Below are 20,982 nucleotides of genomic sequence, written 5' to 3'. Positions count from 1 at the left end.
GCTCTTCTACAAGTTGAGAGGGGCTTGTTTTGGTTTTGTTCGTTTTTTGTTTCTTTGTTTTTTTTTTCAATTAGGCCTTCTGTTACTGTTGATGATTTGAAGAACCTTTTTGCAAGTAAAGGATCTACTGTGAAAGCCTTCAAATTTTTCCAGTAAGTTCTCTTGTAAAATTGCTGAGCAAGCTTTCATCCTGGAAGATGGCTATTGCTTTTTTGTAACATTCCATGTATTTATAACTACAGGCAGAATTCCATGTACATATACCTATAGGCAAAAGCAGTGACAATTTTAATGAAAATTTTAATCTTAAAATTTTAAATGAGATGCTATGTTATCATAATTAAATCAAAAATATGCACCCTTTGGACAAATATATGTTCAAAGTAAAGTAAGTTTAAGAAACGTAAATGCGCACTTCTTTAAAAAATGCAAGCTGAATATATGTGAAATGTCATATAAAAGATGATAATGTCTCTGCTCTAACATTGATCAAGGTTACTTGGCATCATTATTTTAGCACAATCATACTGGCTAGAATAATCCCATCTATATGGACAATACAAGTGTTTCCTAGAGGTCCTCAAGCCTTATTTTAACCCAGTTTTTTGAAGTCCGGTGTTATGAAAGAATGACATGGCTTTAGGCCATTTTTGCAAAATTTATATAGTTTTGTTATCTTTGCATTTTAGCAGGTGCATAACTAGTTCTGACTCTTTTGCTGTACAAGTGTTCAGTGTGTGTGATATGGCTGAAAACAACCACTTATGTGACTCTTTTGTGTTGGTTAGTGAAAATTTGGTGAAGATTAATAATGGTTTTTATTGTACTTCAGGAAAGATTGCAAAATGGGTCTTATCCAACTGGGCTCTGTGGAAGAAGCAGTTCACGCTCTCATTGAGCTTCACAATCATGACTTTGGAGAAAACCAGCATCTCCGAGTTTCCTTCTCAAAATCTACAATATGAATTTTCTGTGCACTTTCCTTTTAATATAGTAAAATCTTCAGAGACTGAGAAAGCTGAGACCAGCTCTGTCCCTTAAAAGAAGAAGCTCATTCATACACAAAGAATTAGGTGATGATTCTGAATTTTCTGATTCTATCTGCAAGTATGGGATCCATAGAAAGATTATTCTGTGAAATAGCTTTAGCAACAATATTTATCAAATTTCCTACTTAAAATTCTATTTTGAGAACATCCTTTACGTTTTTATTCTAAATTAGCCTTAGAAAACATTTTAGAGTGCTTTCACAATACACCAAACAAAGAGTATTATTAACAAAATGGTAAATATACTCTACAAAGATTAAACACTAATTTGAATGTGAAGTAGAGCTCGGGTTTCTTGAAGAAAAGCAAGCAGTGACTGTGAGTATCCTCTAAATAGTATTTATGTTACCAGGGTGTGGATTTATACTTTGGCAATTCTTTACAAATAACTTGTGGCATATTAATATAATACGTAAATAAATTACACTAGCCCAGCTAACTTTTTGGGGGTTCAGAGCCAAATCCTCTTTATTCAAATGAAACACCTTATGTAGGGGAGTTCAAAGTAACATGTGACTCCCCTGACCAATCACCAGGGGTACCTCATTATCCATGTTCATGGGAGTACATTTGGACTTCATTTCCCAGCATGCCTCATCCAGCATCCTTCCTGAGACCCGACTCCTACAATAACTCGTTTATAAAAATAAAAAGTCTGTGCTGTTCCTACAGATTAAACTATTAGAGGAAAGGCAGTGCCTTTTCTTTATGGAATAAAAGATATTTCACAAGTTTCTTCAAGTTGTAGGATCAGACATTTAGGTTGATTTAACCGTGGGATGGAAGTTTGATGTCCTATTTTTACTATGAAGTGATGTGTAATAGTACTTTGGGGAATATAAAACAAGAAAATAGTCGTGATTTAAAATAAATTTTTGCATTTCTCTAAATAATTGTTTACAATCTTATGGAAACTATTCAGGTCTGTGATGGTTTGATAGGTTTTAAAGAAGTTATTTTTGTTAAGGTTATCTTTGGGGGCAGAAAGAACCCCACTTTAAGAGGTTTTTTTACCACTAATGTCTATTACTTAAATAACTGTGTATTTACCTTATTTCTTATTATGTGCCTTATATGTGTGTATTATACAATAGCTTAGAATGTTATCTGAAGTATCTTGAAAAAATATTGTGAGCTTTGTGATAATTCTCTTCTTGGTCTTTTTAAAAATGTTTTCCTTGATACTTAAAGATATATTTTTTTCTTTAGGTAATTCTCTGAATTCTAGTTTCTTGTGCTTTTTTATAGAGATTGGATATAGGTGCAGCCTAAGTAGTCTTTGGTAACTATGTTTCCCTCCTTGTCCAACAAAGAATGGAGGTTCTCCTTGTCCCTCCTTTTGCTGTTGATGCATTTATAAAAACGCTTTTTGTTGTCCTTAACAGAAGTGGCCAGATTACATTCAAATTGTGCTTTTACCTCTCTAATTTTCTTTCTATATGACATAACTACATATGACAAACACTTCATGAGTTGCCTGCCCTTTTTTCCAAAGGTGATAGACTCTCTTTTTTTCCCTAATTTCCTGCAAAATCTCCCTGTTCAGCCAGGATGGTCATCTTTCCCACTGGTTCACCTTTGGGCACATAGGGACAGCCTGCTCCTGTGCCTTCAAGATTTCTTTCTTGAAGCATGTCCAGCCTTCCTGGACCCCTTTTGTTTTTAAGGGCTGTTTCCCAAGGTACCCTCTGAACCAGCCTCCTGAATGGGCCAAAGTCTGCCCTCTGGAAGTCCGAGGCTGAGGTTTTGTTGACATCCTTCCTTACTTCACCAAGTATTGAAAACTCTATTGTTATGTGGTCACTGTGCCCCAGACAGCCTCTGACCACCACATCTCCCACAAGCCCTTCTCTGTTTGTTAAGAGCAGATCTAGCAGGGCCCACCCTGGTAGGTTCATTTATCAGCTGCAACAAGTTATCCTCCATACACTCTAGGAATCTCCTGGACTGCCACTCTTCTGCTGTGTTGAGTTCCCAGCAGACATCCGGGGCTGGTGATTTTGAAACCTCCACCAGCTGCTTGTAGAATAATTCATCACCCTTTTCATCTCAGTATTGAACTTAAAGTAATAGAATGCTATCATTCTTTCCTTTGTAAGTATGAAAAAATATTTGATTCTGAATGTTGATTTCTCTTTGGGGAACAAGCTGAGATGCAGTTAGGTTTGGTCTTGAATGTACAGATGAATATTACTGATTTCTGATCATATTTTGGAAAGTTAACTTTCACTTTAAGATATTTTTCTTTCTAGAATTTCCTTTTAAATAAATTAATTTTAAGTAAATTTAATTTTACTGTACCACATTTTAAAGAAGTATTTCTTTCAAACATAGTGTAGTGGGTTGACCCTGGTCAGATGCCAGGTACCCACTAAAGCCACTCTCTCCCTCTGCAACTGGACAGAGGAGAGAGAGCTAAAAAATGAGCTAAGGATTCATGAGCCGAAGTAACAGCTGGGAGAGGTCAGTTACTGATCACCTTCACTGGCAAAACAGACTCAAAGTGGGGATAGTACTTAAATGTATTACTAACTGGATCAGAGCCAAAGAGTGAGAAATAAAACAATCTTAAAAACACCTTCCCCCCCCTCCCCCCTCCTGCCTTCCATGTTTTCCCCCAGCAGTGCAGGGGGACGAGGAATGGGGGTTACGGTCAGTTGTTGTTTCTGCCACTGATCAGAGAGAGGAGTCCTTCCCCTGCTCCTGTGGGGGCCCTCCCACTGGAGACAGTCCTTGATGGACCTCTCCAAGGTGAGTCCCTCCCTCAGGCAGCAGTTCTTCCCAAACTGCTGTCCCGTGGGTCACTCCTCCATGGGGTGCAGTCCTTCATGAATGAGCTGTACTGACGTGGGTCCCCCACAGGGGCCACAAGTGCTACCCAGGATAAACCTGCTCCAGTGTGGGCTTCCCTCTCCACAGGCTACAGGACCTTCCTCTCTGGCAGGACCCTGCTCCATCTTGGGGCTCCCATGGGGTCACAGCCTCCTTGGGATATCCACCTGCTCCACCGTGGGCTCCTCCATGGGCTGCAGGGGCACAGCTGCCCCACCATGGTCTGCACCACGGGCTGCAGGGCCTCAGCTCCGGTGCCTGGAGCACCTCCTGCTCCTCCTTCTGCACTGACCTTGGTGTCTACCTCATTGTTCCCATGTTCTCACTCTGCTCTTCCCTGGCTGGAATTCTTTCTGTGCAATACCTTCTGTTCTTAAATATGTTTTCACAGAGGCATTACTGTTATTCCTGATTGGCTCAGCCTTGGCCAGCGGCAGGAAGTCTGTCCTGGAGCCAGCTGGCACTGGCTCCACCAGACAGGGGAAGCTTCTGGCAGCTTCCAACAGAAGCCACCCCTGTAGCCCCGCCCCTGCTACCAAAACCCAACCACAGAAACCCACTACACATGGCATTTATGTACTTTTAACTATTGCAGAATTTGTTTCGGCTGTAATGTTTTGCCACTCATTCTTGTTGTTTTTTTCATTAACTTGTATGAATTGTATGACTTTATCTTTCTAGAAGAAAGGCTATGTTTCTACCATGATGTGAGTATTCTGTAGTAAACTTTTTCAAATTTTTTCTCTGAAGTATTTTTGCAAAATCAACCAGATACTCTAGCTTGCTTTCCTTTAATGCATGTTGGTTAGAGATGTAGTGTTAAAGAAACTTTCCTGTCTGACCATCCAGGAGCCACTCAGGCAGTCACACTTGATCTACCTGAGCTGGGATTGAGGACCCTTCCCAGCTATGCACCCCACACTCACACAGGCAGACCAGGTTTTCTGACTGACTTAACCCCATGTTTCCCATGGCAGAGTCTGATATCTTGATCCTTAAAATAATTTAATATTGGTGCAATAACATAATAACATCTTGAGCTAGTGTCTCCTAGGAGGGACCTTGAACAAAGGAACCCTGGGGTTTTATACCCTCACAGTCTAAGGGCACAGAAGTCTGGGGGTCCTTGGCTCCTTGTTCGCCTAACACCATCCTCATGTTTTTGCCTGGCTTCCTCTTTGTTCGGATGCATCACTCCAGGGCTCTGTGGAGGTGACCTTTGAATATCAACCAGCTTTCTTAGGCCTCTCTCCCCTCCATGTGCTTTATCCCATGGCACTCTACCAACCAGATCCTGAAGAGGCCTTCAGGAGTCTGCTCTCCTGAAGTCCAGGGTAGTGAGCTTGCTGCACACCCTCCTTGCTGTCCTAAGGATCTTGAACCCCACAATTTCAGGAACCTTGTAGTCCAGGCTGCCCTTGACTTTCACATTTCCCTCCTTGTTGGGAGAACAAGATCCAGCATAGCACCTCTCCTCCTTGGCTCCTCTATCACTTGGAGAAGGAAGTTACCATCAACGCAACGTCCTGGATTGCTTATGCCCTGCAGTATTGACAAATACTGGGATGGTTGAAGTCATGAGGACCAGGGCTTTTGAATGGGAGGCCACTCCAATCTGTCTGTAAAGGACCTCATTTGCTTGGTCTTCCTGATTGGGTGACCTGTAACAGACCCCCACTATAAAGTCACCTGTTCCTGTCCTGCCTTTAATCCTGAGCTATAAGCTTTCACTTAGCTCCTCGTACATCCCCAGGTGAAGATGCATGCGCTCCAGCTGGTCGTTGACATAGAGGGCAACACCACCTCCTTGTCCACCCTTCCTGTCCTTCCTAAAGAGCCTGTGTCCTTCCATTCCAACACTCCACTCTTTGGAGCCTCCATGACATGCCAATGAGATCATAGCCCTGCATCCATGCACACATCTCTAATTTCTCTTCTTTATTCCCCGTCTTATGTGCTATTACCTTGAAGTTGGGACCCCAATGAAGCTGACTTATTGGCTAGAATTCCTTTTTGTTGCTCTTCAGGTGCTTTCCTGCTGACCTGTGATCCCTCTTCACGCTCTGGGCATCTGTTGATGGCATCAGACTGGTAGGGCTGGGATGGACTGAGGTTCCCCTCCCTCTGGCACCTTTAGTTTAAAGCTCTCCTCACTAGCTTGGTAAGCTTGTGACTGAAGTTGCTCTTCCCTTTCTCTGACAGATGGATCCATCAGCCCCCAGTAGACCCAGTTTCTCAAAGCAAGTCCCATGATCCAAGTCAAACTGGGCACCAGTCCCAGAACCATTTGTAGATTGACTAGATTCAGCTGGCCCTTTCAAACAGCTCTCCTTTGACTGTGAGGATTGATGAAAAACTACCTGCAGAGACTTACATTTTTTTTAATTTAAGAAAAATCTGAGTGGGGATATTTATGATGTTTCCTTTTTGGTTTTGTGGCACAGCTGTTGTGTATCTTTTTTGATTCTTCTTTTTCTTTTTCTGCAACTGAATTATTCTTGTCAACTTACTTTCAGATTTGTGTATGTCTTAAAGATGCTGCCTGTTAGGGAGGTCTGCTTTTACAGGATGTGCAGACAAGCTTCAAAGCTAACTGTACATCTTAATGTTTGCTTAGCAGAATGAAGCCTAGTTTTTCTCATGGGATATTCTGCCTTGAATAATTAAAAGCACAAACATAACCCCTTCTTTATCAAAATGCACTGTTACTGAAGGATTGTGGCAAAAGGAATAATTCTTATATTTTGTGCTTGACTCATTAGTGCCTGGCTGTAAAAGCATAGTTGCATCTCAGTTCTTGATTCTCTAAAGCATATTTTAGCAAAGCTCTTGATATCTGTGAAAAGAGCAGGATTTGGGAAAGAATGATATTATTCTACAGATTATTACAGTGATGTAGGATTGAAAGGAACCTCTAGAGGCCTTAATCCTACCTCTTATTCAGATTACGGACAACTTCGAGCAGTTGCTCAGAGAATTGTCCATGTAAATTTTCAGTGTTTCCAAAAATGAAGTTTTCACAAATTCTTTGTTATTGTGTTTGGCAGTCCTTACTGTGAATTTGCTTCCCTAATATGTAGTTAGACTTTAAACATACTGCATCCTATATAGGTCTGTTGCCATTTAACCTGTTAACTGTGTAACTCCCAAGAAGATTCTGGTTTCATCTTCTCTATACTGTAGCCTTGAGTTGTTAAAGATAGTTTATAATTTCTTTAACATGTATTATTAATTTCTGTTTAAATCATTTGTGAAGTACCTGATAATGTGCGCAGTGTAACCTGGAATTTGTACTCTAAAACACTAGTAGGTACTGGAAATTGCTGATGTAGGTACTGGAAATTGTAAATTTTTTACTCCCCAGTGATCACAGCACCAAACCTGACAGTTTGAGAAGCATTTGGACAGTACTGTCAGGCACATGGTGTGACTCTTGGGGTGTCCTGTGAAGAGCCAAGAGTTGGACTTGATGATCCTTGTGGGTCCCTTCCAACTCAGCATATTCTGTGATTCTATGACTGTGCCTTTGTTTATGTCATGGTCACAAATAAACTCTGGGTTACCTCTGATTCCATTTTTTTGGATGGATGCACACTTGGTTCAAAGTGTAATAAGGCCTTTTTAACAACCCAGGAGCAGCTAAGTGCCTTTTCAAATGATCCTTGGTTTGTTGTATAACAACAATGGTAAAACTTCTGTTTTTTTTGAATTTCTTCAGAAGTCTGTAAATATCTGAACACATTTCCTAAACTTTGGTAATTTAACTCAGTTGCCTTGTCTGCTGGTTCTCAGTTGCTCTGTTGTTGTGTACTGATAGATTGAGATCCTTCTTATGCTGAAGATATTCCATTTATCTATGGAGATTTGCCTATAGGTGACATTTTCTGATTACAGATAGCAAACTTGTGTTTGTATGCCAGAAAATCTATTAGTGTTTGTTGATAATACTGCCAGTGAGGTTTATGTGATCAGTTGTCTTGCTCTCCTCTGATTCATGTCAGTAGGAAAGTGATAAGTTCTTCTTTTATAAGGGATGTAGATCTACTACTTGTCATTTTATGCTGCTATAGCTTATACTTCTGTTTTTCAAATGAGAGGTCAGCTGCTTACAAAAAGCATTGTTTCGCCTTAACCTTTGGCTGTGGTATGTTATTAATTAGATCAGAACTACCAGACTTAGTATTGTTGCTGTTGTGCTAAAAGGATGCTGGTCAGATTGCACAGAATTTTTTTCTTTAAATTAACTTTATCTTCTGAGATTTTGTTTGCTGTATACAAGACTGTTTGCCTGCTCTTTTAAAAGCAAATCCTAACAGAGTGGAAAATTTCTGAGGTACTTAACTTCAGGGTTTTATTACCAGGGGATGTGATACAGAAACAAAATTGTACCAAAGTTTTTGTGCCTTCAGAAGTTTTATATGTAGGGTTTTTCATATCTGTTGCTGTCTTAATTATAATAAATATATTTCCCCTTCTGGAAATTGTATATTTATATTGTTAGAAATTATTGTTGTCCACTGACTATATATGAAGTGAATTACCTATATGAAGTGAATTACAGCTGTTTCAATACAGATTTAATTATCCCCCTGCCTTTTCCATTGCAGTTTTTTTTTTGTACTGCAATATGCAGGAATCCAAGCATAACCCATGTATTTCCAACTTTAGGTAATAATAACAGGTACCTGGAGCAGTCCCAAAGAAAAGAAATAGTTGAAGGTCTAAATGAAGAAAGCTTTTACCTTGGCAGACTAATGTCTTCACTGTAAGCAGTTTCTCGGGTCTCAGAAACTCTACAATATTTATGAGTGGGAAGCTACCATGCATAAACTTCCTTCTAAGCACTTTCCAATTAATTTTGAATATGTTTTACACTTACTGCAAAAGTTCACCCTAGAACTGCAGCAACACAAGACCAAGGTTGTTAACCAAGCAGATTCTTGCATCAATCAGAATGTCATTTCACTCTCTGACCAAAGACTGTTCTAGTTTTACTGAGACATATGAAAAACCTTTTTTCTCTCACACTCCTTTCTGATGGGAAGACCCAATGCCAAGTGGACTTTGTTTGAGACTTCTATTGGTGATTGAAACAATGGAAAATAAGATTGTAATGTGAACCAAATGGTGTGAGATAAGGCAAAAGGTTAATGGACTACTTTTAGTACTGTATTCAAGACACAGAAACATGTCTAAGAATTGCTGTCATTCCCTCATTTTACATGATCTGTTCATAAGTGTTCCCTTTCAGTTTATAAAAATGTTCATCTAACACAAGAAAATACTGTAAATATTTGTAACACCATGTTTTGTTTTGTTTTTTTTTTAACCTGGCAAAAAAGTGTTTGGGGGAACAAATGGGAATGTAAACTGTTTTTATATAAAAAAGATTGTCTGTATATTTTAATAAGCAACAGCTTTCATTTGTAAAGTATCTTATGGCATTGCTTGAAAAGTATTCCATGTCTGTTGAGATGACTTAAAACTGAAAGAAGATATAAGATGTATTAAAGAAAACTATTTTGGGACTGTGTAGTGCATGGTGAATTTGGTTATGCTGTAATATATTCTGTTCGTTTAGGTTAGTGTGTTTTCTGATTATTTAGTACCTATACCTAGCTCTTTTCCTAACTAGTTGTTATAGCACGTCTTTTAATAAATGTCATTACAGCTGTACTCTCTTAAATTCTCCTGTGTTCTTGTCTACTGCTTTGGGTTTTTTCTTGTCTTATAATTGTGCAGCTAATAATGTCTTATTTTCATATCAAAAGTATTTTAAGAAGGTTAGCGCATATCTTCAACAACAAGCACACCCTTCCCTTGTGTAGGGCAGAAGTTCTTATTTTCAGTGGGATGAAAATCTATTCTGCAACTCAGAGCCAATACTGCATCTGGTGACTGCTGCATTCTTTGAGGCGGGGATGTGAGACATCAGTGATGACAGACTTGGGGCCTCATCTATGAGAATTCTTTTGTTTTCTCTTTTACCATGCTGTACTCTTTGAGCATTAGGATTCAAATTCATATTATTTGCACAAAGATTTAAAAAATTTAAATAGCAGCTGAAAAAAAATGGTCTGCTTTCAGCTTCCTGTTTCTCAACTTCTAGATTGCATTTCTTTCAGACTCCTTTGCTTGTCCTTCTCTGTGTTATACAGTACTAGTTTAGACCCTTTTATTCTGGCATCCAAAATTCAGGGTTGCTGGTAAACAGACATTAGTCTAAAGCAATAGATACAAATATGTGGGTGATGTGGGGAGTGCAGCCCCTCTTTCTGATCTGAAATTCTTAGCCAATCTGGCAGGCATTTAATTGTCTGCCACCCAGTCCAAGCCTAGCACATCTTGAAGAATCTAAAGTCTCATGTATATACTTCATGACTGCATGTGCCTCAAGACTAGGACTAGAGCACTCAGCAAATTTAGTGTAAGTTATGCTATTATCAATCTCTGAATTTAGAGAGATTGTGGGGAGAAAAATCTAATTCAGTTTAGATTGAATTGGCAGCTTTCAGCAAAATACTTACTCTCTAAAGACTAGATATGAAGTCCCCATGTGTAATTCTTGATTTTGTCCTTGATACTTAAATATTTGATGAGCATTCTGGGGAAAATGCTAGCTTTTGGTGGCCAAAATCTGGCTTCGTATTTTTTGACCAAGTCTGCCTGAGAAAGTGTGATAGGAAAGTAGAATTCCTGCCTGTTGTCTTCTCCCCCTCCTCCCTAACAAAAAAATAAATCCCATCTTGAATTCTTGTCAGCTGTTGTAACCCTGTAATGTAATCACAAGTGATTTTGTTTCCCTAAGCAGTTAATTTAAGTGTTCTTCTTGGGAAATGAAAAACCGCTTGTAATTAGCATAGATATAAAATTTTTGATATCTGTAAGCTGAAACAGAAAGGGCAGTAATTGGTGAACACGTAAGATCTCATATGGTTTGAATCAGTCCTAAATGATTTCTCTCCAGGCCCAGGCCTCACCCATTTACAGAGCTGGAAAGAAGATAATGTGTGCTTTAAAAATAAAGATTTCCACTTGCATTTTCTTAAGTGCACTGAGATATTTATATTTGAGTTATTCAGCATGTAGCAGGTGAGTACAAGGACATGTAAACAAAAGATATGAAAGTGGAAATCATATGGCAGAATATGTAGGTAAAAGAAGACATGGGACCTGTAGAGACTGAGGGCAAAACAGACTTCAGAGTAGTGAATCCTCACAGAGACCATTTCCAGACCAATGCTTTTGCTGTCAAACATAAAGTCATCACAGATGCTGCAAAATCCCAAAAGAAACAGTCCACTGACAAGGAGAACTCTTTAGAGTAGTGTTAAGGTAGCAATATGAGTTGCCTGACTCCTGAAGAGCTCTTCTAAGGAGAGTAATACTTTAGTCTCAAGTTATATTTGCTGCTTAGTCTAAGCCAGTTCATCAGAGTAACACTTTTAGGCCCTGTTTTTCTGCTTCAAGTGCAGCTGGTCAGCGTACATTTGAGAGAATCAGAGCTTTTAATGCAAGCAAAGGCATACCTTCTGTAGTACCTCCATTAAATCTACTGTGTAAAGTGTTTTTCTAGCTGTGGTTTAACTAGGCCTTCCAGTATGTAAGTACAAGAAGGCTGGAGAGGGACTTTTCACAAGGACTTGTAGCAATATGACAAGGGCAAATGGCCTTAAACTGAAGGAGAGTAGGTTTAGATTAGATATAAGGAAGAAATTCTTTTCTGTGAGGGTGGTGAGGCACTAGAACAGGTTGCCCAGAGAAGCTGTGGACTCCCCATCCCTGGAGGTGTTCAAAACCAGGCTGGATGGGGCTCTGACTAACCTTGTCTAGTGGAAGGTGTCCCTGCCCACAGCAGGCAGATTGAAGTAGATGATCTTTAAGGTCCCTTCCAACAACCACCATTCTATGAATAGTTTCTCTTACATGTGCGTATTATTTGTATGATGAAGGGTCTGTAATAGTTTTTATTGGGGGTTTTGTGTGTGGGTTTTTTCCCTCCAGAGCCCATCTTTGTCTGAACAGCCACATTACTCAATGCTTGGAAACTTTTTTAAAAGCAGGCAGACTAAAGGATATTGCTTAATGCTGCAGGCTTGCAGCTCTGTGGTTGGATATGGGTTCTATTTCTACCCTGCTGTGGTCCTACCCAGCACACACCTAGAGAATATATTTGCAAACACTGTTCAATGAGTATCACTGCCTGTGAAAATAAAAATGAAGCTTTTTTAAAAAATTTGATCTTAACACAAAAAAATGACACATGGCTAAAGAAATTAAGATAACTGCTATTCAGTGCTATGAATTCTGTTGATGATCTGGGAAAAACTGTCTGTAGCTCCATGAACTATTTTAGTCAACGCAACATGGATGGATGCTGGGAGGGAGGGTTGTGGGTTTCTTTCTAGTTAAAAACTTTCAGTTAAGAATTGACAAAACATTGAAGTCAGGTTTACTTCTTACCAAAGAACATGGCAGTGTCACTAGTTGATTTTTCAGCATTACTAACCTGTTCTTTCCTTCTCTTCTCTTTTATTTCCAATTCTCACCTATGGCCAAATTGTCCAAAAGCAATGTGAGATTTAATATCAGCCATACTGTGTATTCAGCAAAATGTCATTCCCGTATATGCTGAATTTGACTCATCTGGTCATCAGACTTGGAAGTATCTTCTGAATTGTGTAATTAATGTTCCTCATTTTTGAAAGCTGTGAAAATACTTTTTCTGTTTAAGGGCATAGTAAGTTTCTGAAAGGGATTTGCTACCTAAGTATTCTCTTCTATTACATCTATTAAATGAAAGTGGTTTCCACACCTTCCTTCATATGTGATGTCTGGTTGTGCGACATACTCTTTTCCTTTTTGTGTGTATGTCCTGAGTATGATTGAACAGCTTAAAATTCTCTCTTGCTGAGGCTTTAATTATCTTGTCAAAAGCATAAAGCATTCATACTGTTGCTCTGTGTGATTCAATGAGTTTACCCTCTCAGAGGCTTCATTGGTCTACCAGATATTGAACTGGTTGGAGATTTTGGTAGCAGACCTCTCCCAGTTGTTGAGTTGCATTTCATTTCAACAGTAAATGACAAGGCATTATGCTATTTGAGTTCTTCAGTTTAGGCATAAGATCTTTCAGTGTTAATTCAACCACAGATCTAATGAAAGTTAATACACAATACCATGCTTCGTGATGCTGAGACTTGTTATAGCATAAATGTCTTTTTCTCTCTTTCTGCTCTGATTTGGCACTGTTGGTTACAGCCTGCTTGACACAAGATGGCCTGAGTTAATTTCTCCTTCAAGGCGTACAATATATGCTTGTTAAGATTCCCAAAGAACTTCCTGGAACACTTTACGGAGCTCTTATTCAGCACTCAGTGCAGAACTATGTTGCTCATGTAAATGGTTTTTCTCTGAGAAAGGTGTTCAATCACTGTGTACCTTTATGCTTATTCTGTGGGACTTAGATTCTCCCAATTTCATATTATGGGAAGATTACACTTCTTATTTTACACTTAGTTTTTATTTTAATGCATATGATTTTAATCAAGGCCCTTCAAAAATATTTTCACAGTCATCGTTGCCAATCTTCAGCAGGAAAATAGATAAGGAAGAGATTATTTTTGAAGGGTCTGCCCATAAGATGTTATGTGTCCTGTCTTGCCTGGGATATCTTACTCCCTTACTGTCTCATGAAATCTAACAGGAAAATTGCTGATAACTTTGCAGATCAATTGCCTAGAAACAGTGGGTTTGATTAAGATGCTGAATTTAAGTTGAGAAATCCTGCTGACTAATCTTGATTTTGTCCATTTCAAAGTCTAGGACCCAATCTAAACAGCCACACTGCTAAACTTACATTAACGTATCTTCTCACTTACTCTCCAAATGATGGGATTGTACATTCAGCCAAACTTTAAAACACCTTCTGGTGTATATCTCATTGTACATCAAATGGGTCTGAAATAAAAAAATCTGTAATTGTAATTAGACAGTGGGTTGATGTAGTACATATTAAGAAAAACATCCTCACCCTAGTGCACGCCTAAATGGTCAGTCATCATTTAGTTCTCACAGGCTTACATTATTTGAATCTCAGGTTCTTCTGGTGTATAGAAAGTTCACGAGGCAGCAGTGTGTCCATGTGGCCAAGCAGGCCAGTGACATCCTGGGATGCACTAGGAAGAGCATTGCCAGCAGGTTGGGGCAGGTGATCCTGCCCCTCTGCTCAGCCCTGGTGAGCACCTGCAGTGCTGTGTCCCATTCTGTTCTTCTCAGGACAAGAGGGACACGAAGCTCCTGGAGTGGGTCCAGTGGAGGGAAACTAAGATGATTAAGGGACTGGAGTATCTCTCTCTCTTATGAGGAAAGGCTGAGGGGACTGGGCCTGTTCAGCCTCAAAAGAGGTGACTGAGAGGGGACCTCTTAATGTCTGTAAGTATCTGCAGGGAGGGTGTCAAGAGGATGGAGCCAGGCTCTTCTCAGTGTGCCTAGCAATAGGACAAGGCAATGGGCAGAAATGATGCAGTAACTTCCTAAGTTCCACGAGAATGAAAAGGAAGTTCTTCACTGTGCAAGTGACTGTGCTATACTGGAACAGGCTGCCCAGAGAGGTTGTGGACTCTCCCTCACTGGAGATACTCAAGAATGGTCTGGATGCAATCCTGTGCCATGTGCTCTAGGATGACCCTGCTGGAGCAGGGAGGTTCAACCAGATGTCCTTCAGTGGTCCCTTCCACCCTTACCCATTCCATCATTCTGTGATTGTAAGACAAACTTGATTTCTTGCAGAAATTATTTGAAGTTAAACAAGACTATCAACTTTGCAATTAGAATGAAAAAAAAAAAAAGACTAGGTGACCTTTTATTTAACTAGAAATGTCAATCTAAACCTTTATTACAATTTATGACAGCATAAGAATGCCATCGTTCAGGGTGTCTTTCTCTTTGATTGCCAGTAAATGTAGAAATAATAGAGTTACACCTAATTTAATTTTGCAAGATGAAAGAACAGAGCTTGTGCTGGTTTTGTAATCAAACAAAAGCACTCTCATTTTGTATGCCAAAAATGAATGCATTATGTTATGAATCCAAAATCCAACTCACTCTGCTGAAATTGTGTTCCACAGTAATTTGAGGTGCTTTCTAATTGACATAAAAACAGTTACTTTAAACTCAATAAACAGCATGTGAAAGCTTAATTGCTTACAGAACAACTCAAGGAGTGAAGGTCAAGCTATTTACTATGAAAGGTTTGATTGTTAGATTCTTCCCCTCTTTCCCACTACAAAACGTTGATTCAAATATGAGATTGCCAGGTGACAAAATGCAGTTGGCCTGTAGAGAAGGAAGCCATAGCAAAAGAATCCCCACCTGACTGAACAGCTTGAGGAGAAGGGTTTGGTTTATAATCTCTAGTCACAGAACCACAGAATGGTTGGGGTTGAAATGGGCCTCTGCAGATCATCTGGTTGAACCTCCCTGCTAAAGCAGGATCACCAAGAGGAAGTTGCACATGAATGTGTTCAGGAAGCATGTCCAGGAAACAATATTTGGGTTTCTCTTCTCATAAGACACATGTATGAAATTTTTCATCTTCATAGATGATATATAACTTGAGAAGTTGCCATGTTTTCCATCTAATGATTGTAGCACTTTCAGACTCATCTTGCCCGTAAAAATAGGCAAAGCTTATGGTGAGAAGAGTATAATACAAGAATAATACTGTAGTCAGTGTGATTTAGTTTTCTTCCTGTAGTTATCAAATAAATTATCATTCATTTTTGCCTGATCTATATACGTTTCTACTAAGTTTTGTGCAGCTGCAATAGTAAGACCAACCCCCCTGTGGGTGAGCTTGGGGAGCCTGGCAGAGAAGGAAGGATTAAGCTTGTTGCCCAGTTCTTTCTCCTCAGATTTTAGCAGATATTCTAGGATCAAAAAGGAAAAGATATCTGTTCATCTACTTGAAGTCAAGAAAACCACAAAAGTACTTTATTATTTATTTATTATTTTTATAATGTATGAAGGGGGTGCTGTTATTCCTTTTTTCTGTACTTTTCCTTTGTGCCTCTCTCCTCAGAACTATTGCCTTTAGTCAGCCCAGCCCTCAGTGACACAGCATGAAACAATCAGAAGCAATGGCTAGACAGCAGTCTTCTTGAACAATATTCCAAGATCTGGCAACATTAGGATGTTGTCCCATAAACTGGTTGACTCTAAATCCTAGTGTTTTAAAAATTGGGGCAAAGTGTAGTGGCATCAAAGCTCTAGCTTCTATCAGAGTTTATGTTGCATCATCTCAGATGATATTAAGCCTCAACACACATAGGAATACTATCCCAATTTCAAAACTAGGTGGGAGGGAGAAGTGAAGAGAGGCAGGAAGGGGTTATCTTATCAAAGCTCACAGTGGGTTTGTGGCAAAGCTCAGTTTGGTCTCCTACTCCTGTGCTAAAACCCAGAGATAGCAGCCCTTTATGCCCTGTAGAACTGCTTTTCTGATTAGCAGCAACTGTCAGCAGACTTTATCTCGTGCTCTTGCTATGAGATGTATATGGCATGCTCTGAGGTATGTTTCATCCAAGGCCTGTCCTCCAGGGTAATTGTATAGAAGCATTCAATATTTAAGGTTCAAATTCTGCTTTTGCAGAAATCTCATTTATTTTTTCATCTTGACTTCATTTGCCTGAGTTGAGACAGTGGCACAGGCACACCTGAGAGCACAGATAGAAATGCTGAGAACAACTTGAGTGGTAATATTTCCTTTGTAGAAAAATTTGTACAAGAGACTGCTTTTTTTCTGCACAATATTTACTGAAGCATTTTCAGAAGAAACTGAAGAGGGTCAGCCAATTTTTTCCAGTTATTTTTGCTTCAACAATTGCTGTTTCTTATTCTGGGAATTAAGTGGATAATCAGAAACCAGTCATTAATCTGATTCATTTTAAATAGGCACCAGAGGCAGAATTGAGATAGAAGGAATCTTCCATCAAGCTGCAGTTACTCTTTTCACTGCCAGCTGGAAAGAAGTGCTTGATAGCAAGCTGTTTGAAAATGCAACTGCATTACGAATAGCTGAGTGATCTGTTAACAAGGTTGAAATACATTTATTTATTCCAGGTGAAGATGTTTGCTGTGTTTTTAAAAATCTGTTTGTTGAAAGAGCCATTAGTATCAAATATTTTGTCTTCATATGTCAAAATAAGTAGTGTAATCTCTGCCAAATATCCTTAAGAAAAAAATGGGATTTAGATGACACAACTGTCATCTACTGTCATCAACTGTCTGCAAAGGAGACTGAATGAATACAGGTGGCTGAGGAGATGTTTAGTCCAGCTTGGCTTTCTGATTTTCAATTATCTCCATTTAGACAGTTGCAGGGAAAAAATGCACAGGAAACTTCCAAACATCTCTGGATGAATTCAACTACTTTGACCATCAGAATTATTTTCCTATCAAAAAAAAGAGAAATGGAAGCAAACACTAGTACAGATGCCCTCTGGGCAATTTAATGTTAGAGAGAAAGGAAACACTAGTTACAAACTAAACTTCCTTTAGGTTCAACAGTGAATTAAAACCTTTATCCTGTCGAGAACAGAAAATATAAGTGGATATTATTCTGTGTTTTCATTAGAGAAATTTTTACATGCAACAAGCAGGATTGTCTAAGCAATTAGGGATCAGCATGTGTGGACACTAATCTGTCTTACTCTCACAAATGTTTAATTACCTTTTCAAATAAATTAGGTGCCAGGACTTGGGCAGGTGACCTCAGGGAAGAAATGATCTGTGATTCAGTGAAGTACTGGAAGAGATTGCTTGGGAATGCTGTGAGTTCTACATCACTGTGTCTATAAAGAGCAAGTTAGACAAATATGTCAAGAATCATAGAGTTTATCTTCTTCAAGAGCAAAAAACCAGAACAGGTGACCTTGCAACATCTTTTGACACTTATGACTCTGCACTGAATTTAGATATGCGAACAATATATATTAAATTTAAAGTAGCCTTTGTGTGTAGTTCAATTATTTGATTCTGAACTATGTCTTAAACAGCAATTAATTTTCTGTTTGAGACATAACAGACTGAATAAAGCAAGGAGGTTTGTTCCAGTCATTTTCAACTGATACACATCCTTGTTACTTTCTTTAAAGAATATTTGTTACAATTTTTAACTTGTTCTCTTTATAAATATGCTGTATTTATTCAAGCTTGCTGCCAAAAATTTTTTCCTGTTTGTTGCACGAGGTGTTTATAATTATAAAAAGTTGCTTCCGCTACTTTTTATGAAAGGAACAGTAGAAATTGCAGTGATTAGTGGGTCTGCTACTTCGTGGGCTGCCAAGGAAGAGGAAAAATATAATTTCCAAATCATTTTAATATGTTGTGCAGAACAATTCCCCTCTGAACTATTCCTTATAATGATAAGGAATCTTATCACCACTTGCCACCACTGAACATGCATGCCTCCAGTTTCAGTAATTTAAGGCAGAAATATGCAGTACTGACATCTGTAGTCTGTTTTCCGAAAACAGGGTGACTTGGAAGGTAACTGACCGCTGCTGAAGAATCTGGTTGGGATGGATAAGGGTAGCAGAAGCTGGTTAAAAATGCATACCTACTTAAGTGGGCAGAATAGTAATTAAAAAAAGACTGGAAGAGACCAATTTACCTAAATAAATCGATAAAGTTGATAGTTTCACGAAACTGGGTTTGCATCCATTGAAATCAGACAGAGATTGTTTGGTCTTTGTTGTTATAACACAGCAGTAAGACATCAGGTTATGTCACTCATATGCAGTTCATTGAAATCAGACACATTGTTTGGTCTGTTGTTATAACACAGCAGTAAAACATCAGGTTATGTCACTCAAATGCAGTCGTGATGGAGAACTTGGCTGTGTAGGGATGTTAATGTAAAGACAACATAGCATATGAGCAAAACTTCTTCAAGAATCTCAGAGCTACCAAATATGCCCAATTCTACCTTTGTGCTAGGCTTCTCCCATTCATTGCCTTGGCATTCCTCTTTCTAAAATTCATGCTCACAGACACGAATGAGGGCTGTGAGCGCTAATTAGGAGTATTACTGCTCTTCTACAGCAGAAAGCTCTTCAGGCAGCGCTACTGCTACTGCTACCAGCCCTAGTGGTGCTGCCTGAAAATGAGGTTTTAGGATTCACCTGTGCCGCGGTGAAGGCCTGCAGTGACAAAGCATCAAGAGCTGGCGGTGGACGCCTGCACCATTTTCGTATACCCGTAGGGCTGATGCGCCAACTCTTGGTGCCTCGAGCAGGTGGTGCCGGGCAGGGAGTCAGATGCGACTCCCTCCCGATGGCAGGGGGGACGCGCCGAGCCCTCCCAGCCCCCAGACCTGCCGGCGGCCGCCTCTGTTCGACGGACCGACACCATCCGAAGTGCTGCTTGGTCACGTTTGCCGCCGGCGGCCGGAGAGCGGCACACTCGTATTTTCCTTTCTCACGTACAAACAGGTGTATCTTTCCAGCCGCCCTTCTTGGGAATCATAAATAACCCCGTCCTCCGCTTCTCCCCCCGCCCGCTGGCTATGGACAGCATCTGCCCTTATCAGCTCGGCCACCCGCCCGGCCGGGACTGAGGCGGTGTCTCGGGGAAGGAAAGGGGTTGTGCCAGGGAAGAGAGAAAAACACACCACTACCACCACCACCAAAAAAAAAAAAAAAAAAAAAAAGGGGAAGAAAAAAGAGAGTTTTGCGGGCAATGGGGGCAGGGGGGGAGGAAAAGGGCCTCTCCGCGGGTGAAAGCCCGGGGGGCCCAGGGCTCGGCGGCGGAGATAAGGGTGCTCCGCCCGCGGAGGGCAGCGCCAGGCGCCCTCCGCCCCGGCCGCGGGCTCTACCCTGCCCTCGGGCTGCGCCCCCTCCCTCCGCCCGCGGGGACGATGCAGAGGCGCCGGGGCGCTGCAGCGGCGGGGACATGAGCTCCGGGGGCGTCCGGGCCCAGGGGCCGGTCTTGCTGCTGCCGCTGCTGCTGCTGCTGCTGCCGCCGTGCGCGGGGCGGCGGCGGGGTAAGTGCGGCCGGGACCGCCCGACCCGGCTCCGCTCCCTCGTCCCGGGCCGCGGGGGGACGGGGGGACTGTGGGCGGGGGGTGGGCGCAGCCCCACCGAGACGTCCAGGGCCCGGCGGCGGTGGCGGAGTCTGTCTTGGTAGTGGTGTTGGAGGCAGCCCGTGGTGGTGGCAGAACATCCCTCGGTGGTGATGGCAAGGGCAGCCCGTGCTAGTGGTGGAGCAGCCCGTGGTGGGCGTCGTGCTCTGCACTGGCTGGCGGATCTCCTCACCTCTCGGTGAGGGCTGTGGTGGCAGCGGCGTCGTGGCCTGCCCGGCTGAGAGGGCCTGGCCAAGTCAGGAGCTGTGCCTGAGGGAACACATGGGTAGGACCGAAACCGCGAGGCGACTGTAGTGCTGGGGTGATAAATTGTGTGTTGTGATGGAGAAATAAGTCATAAAGCAGTAAAGGGGCACTGAGAGTCAACACATGTTTTTTGTCCCCTGGAGCAGCAATCTGAGGAGGATAGTCCCAAGTCTTATCAGAAGATTGAGGTATCATGAGAAAGTTCTTACCGTGGCTGTAAATCTAATTTTCTGATCTACGTTGGCTGCCATTGCATGCTGACAGTTTTTGTTTTCTTATCAGAAACACATATAAGTATATAAAAGCATGGATAATTAGGAGCAGGAATCTATGATGCTTCCCACAAGTCTTAAGGTGCTCAGAAATGCACTGTGAGTAAAACAAACTGTGTGCATGTGGAGGGACGGTTTTATCACAGTGATAAGCTAGAAGCTAAAAGTGTTCAGATGCCTTCTCCCTCCAGTTATGGTTATGTATTCAGACACCTTGTAAGGTAATCAAAATTTTGACACTGCTGTATGTGCAGTGAGGTTTGTATTCGTACCAATTTGAGCTGTCTTAGAAGAGTAAAAAAATTTTGCAATTCTGTGTCAAGCATCATGAGACATCTGCTTGTGCAGTGTTAGTTATTTCTTTTAAAATGTAAAAATATGTAAGCATATGCATGCTTTGTCTACATTAAAGCCATCCATTCTGAGGTTTATCATTAGG

The 20,982-nt window shown here is 40.7% G+C and overlaps 2 protein-coding genes across 10 annotated transcripts in view; both read left to right on the top strand.

The window, feature by feature from the left end:
- The window catches only part of PTBP3 (polypyrimidine tract binding protein 3), a 50,336-nt gene extending 40,769 nt beyond the window's left edge, over positions 1-9,567 (top strand). For 7 of the 9 annotated variants that reach the window (XM_051789404.1, XM_051789398.1, XM_051789405.1 and 4 more), the window contains 2 exons: positions 75-152; positions 833-9,567. In XM_051789404.1, coding sequence (XP_051645364.1) covers positions 75-152; positions 833-965 — 211 coding nt within the window. In that variant the 3' untranslated portion in view covers positions 966-9,567. Of the gene's footprint in view, positions 1-74; positions 157-832 lie in introns of those variants that run through there. The other 2 variants (XR_007904789.1, XM_051789403.1) reach the window with 2 other exon arrangements.
- Positions 9,568-19,647: 10,080 nt separating this feature from the next.
- SUSD1 (sushi domain containing 1) overlaps positions 19,648-20,982 on the top strand; it is a 44,370-nt gene continuing 43,035 nt past the window's right edge. The window contains exon 1 of the mRNA XM_051789507.1: positions 19,648-19,926. Within this exon, the coding sequence (XP_051645467.1) occupies positions 19,836-19,926 (91 nt within the window). The 5' untranslated portion in view covers positions 19,648-19,835. The remainder of the gene's footprint in view (positions 19,927-20,982) is intronic.

Source organism: Manacus candei, unplaced genomic scaffold (assembly GCF_025592945.1).
Source record: "Manacus candei isolate 608988 ecotype Guabito, Panama unplaced genomic scaffold, ASM2559294v1 h1tg000027l, whole genome shotgun sequence".
Taxonomy (NCBI): Eukaryota; Metazoa; Chordata; class Aves; order Passeriformes; family Pipridae; genus Manacus; species Manacus candei.
This window is presented reverse-complemented; position numbering and strand designations above follow the sequence as displayed.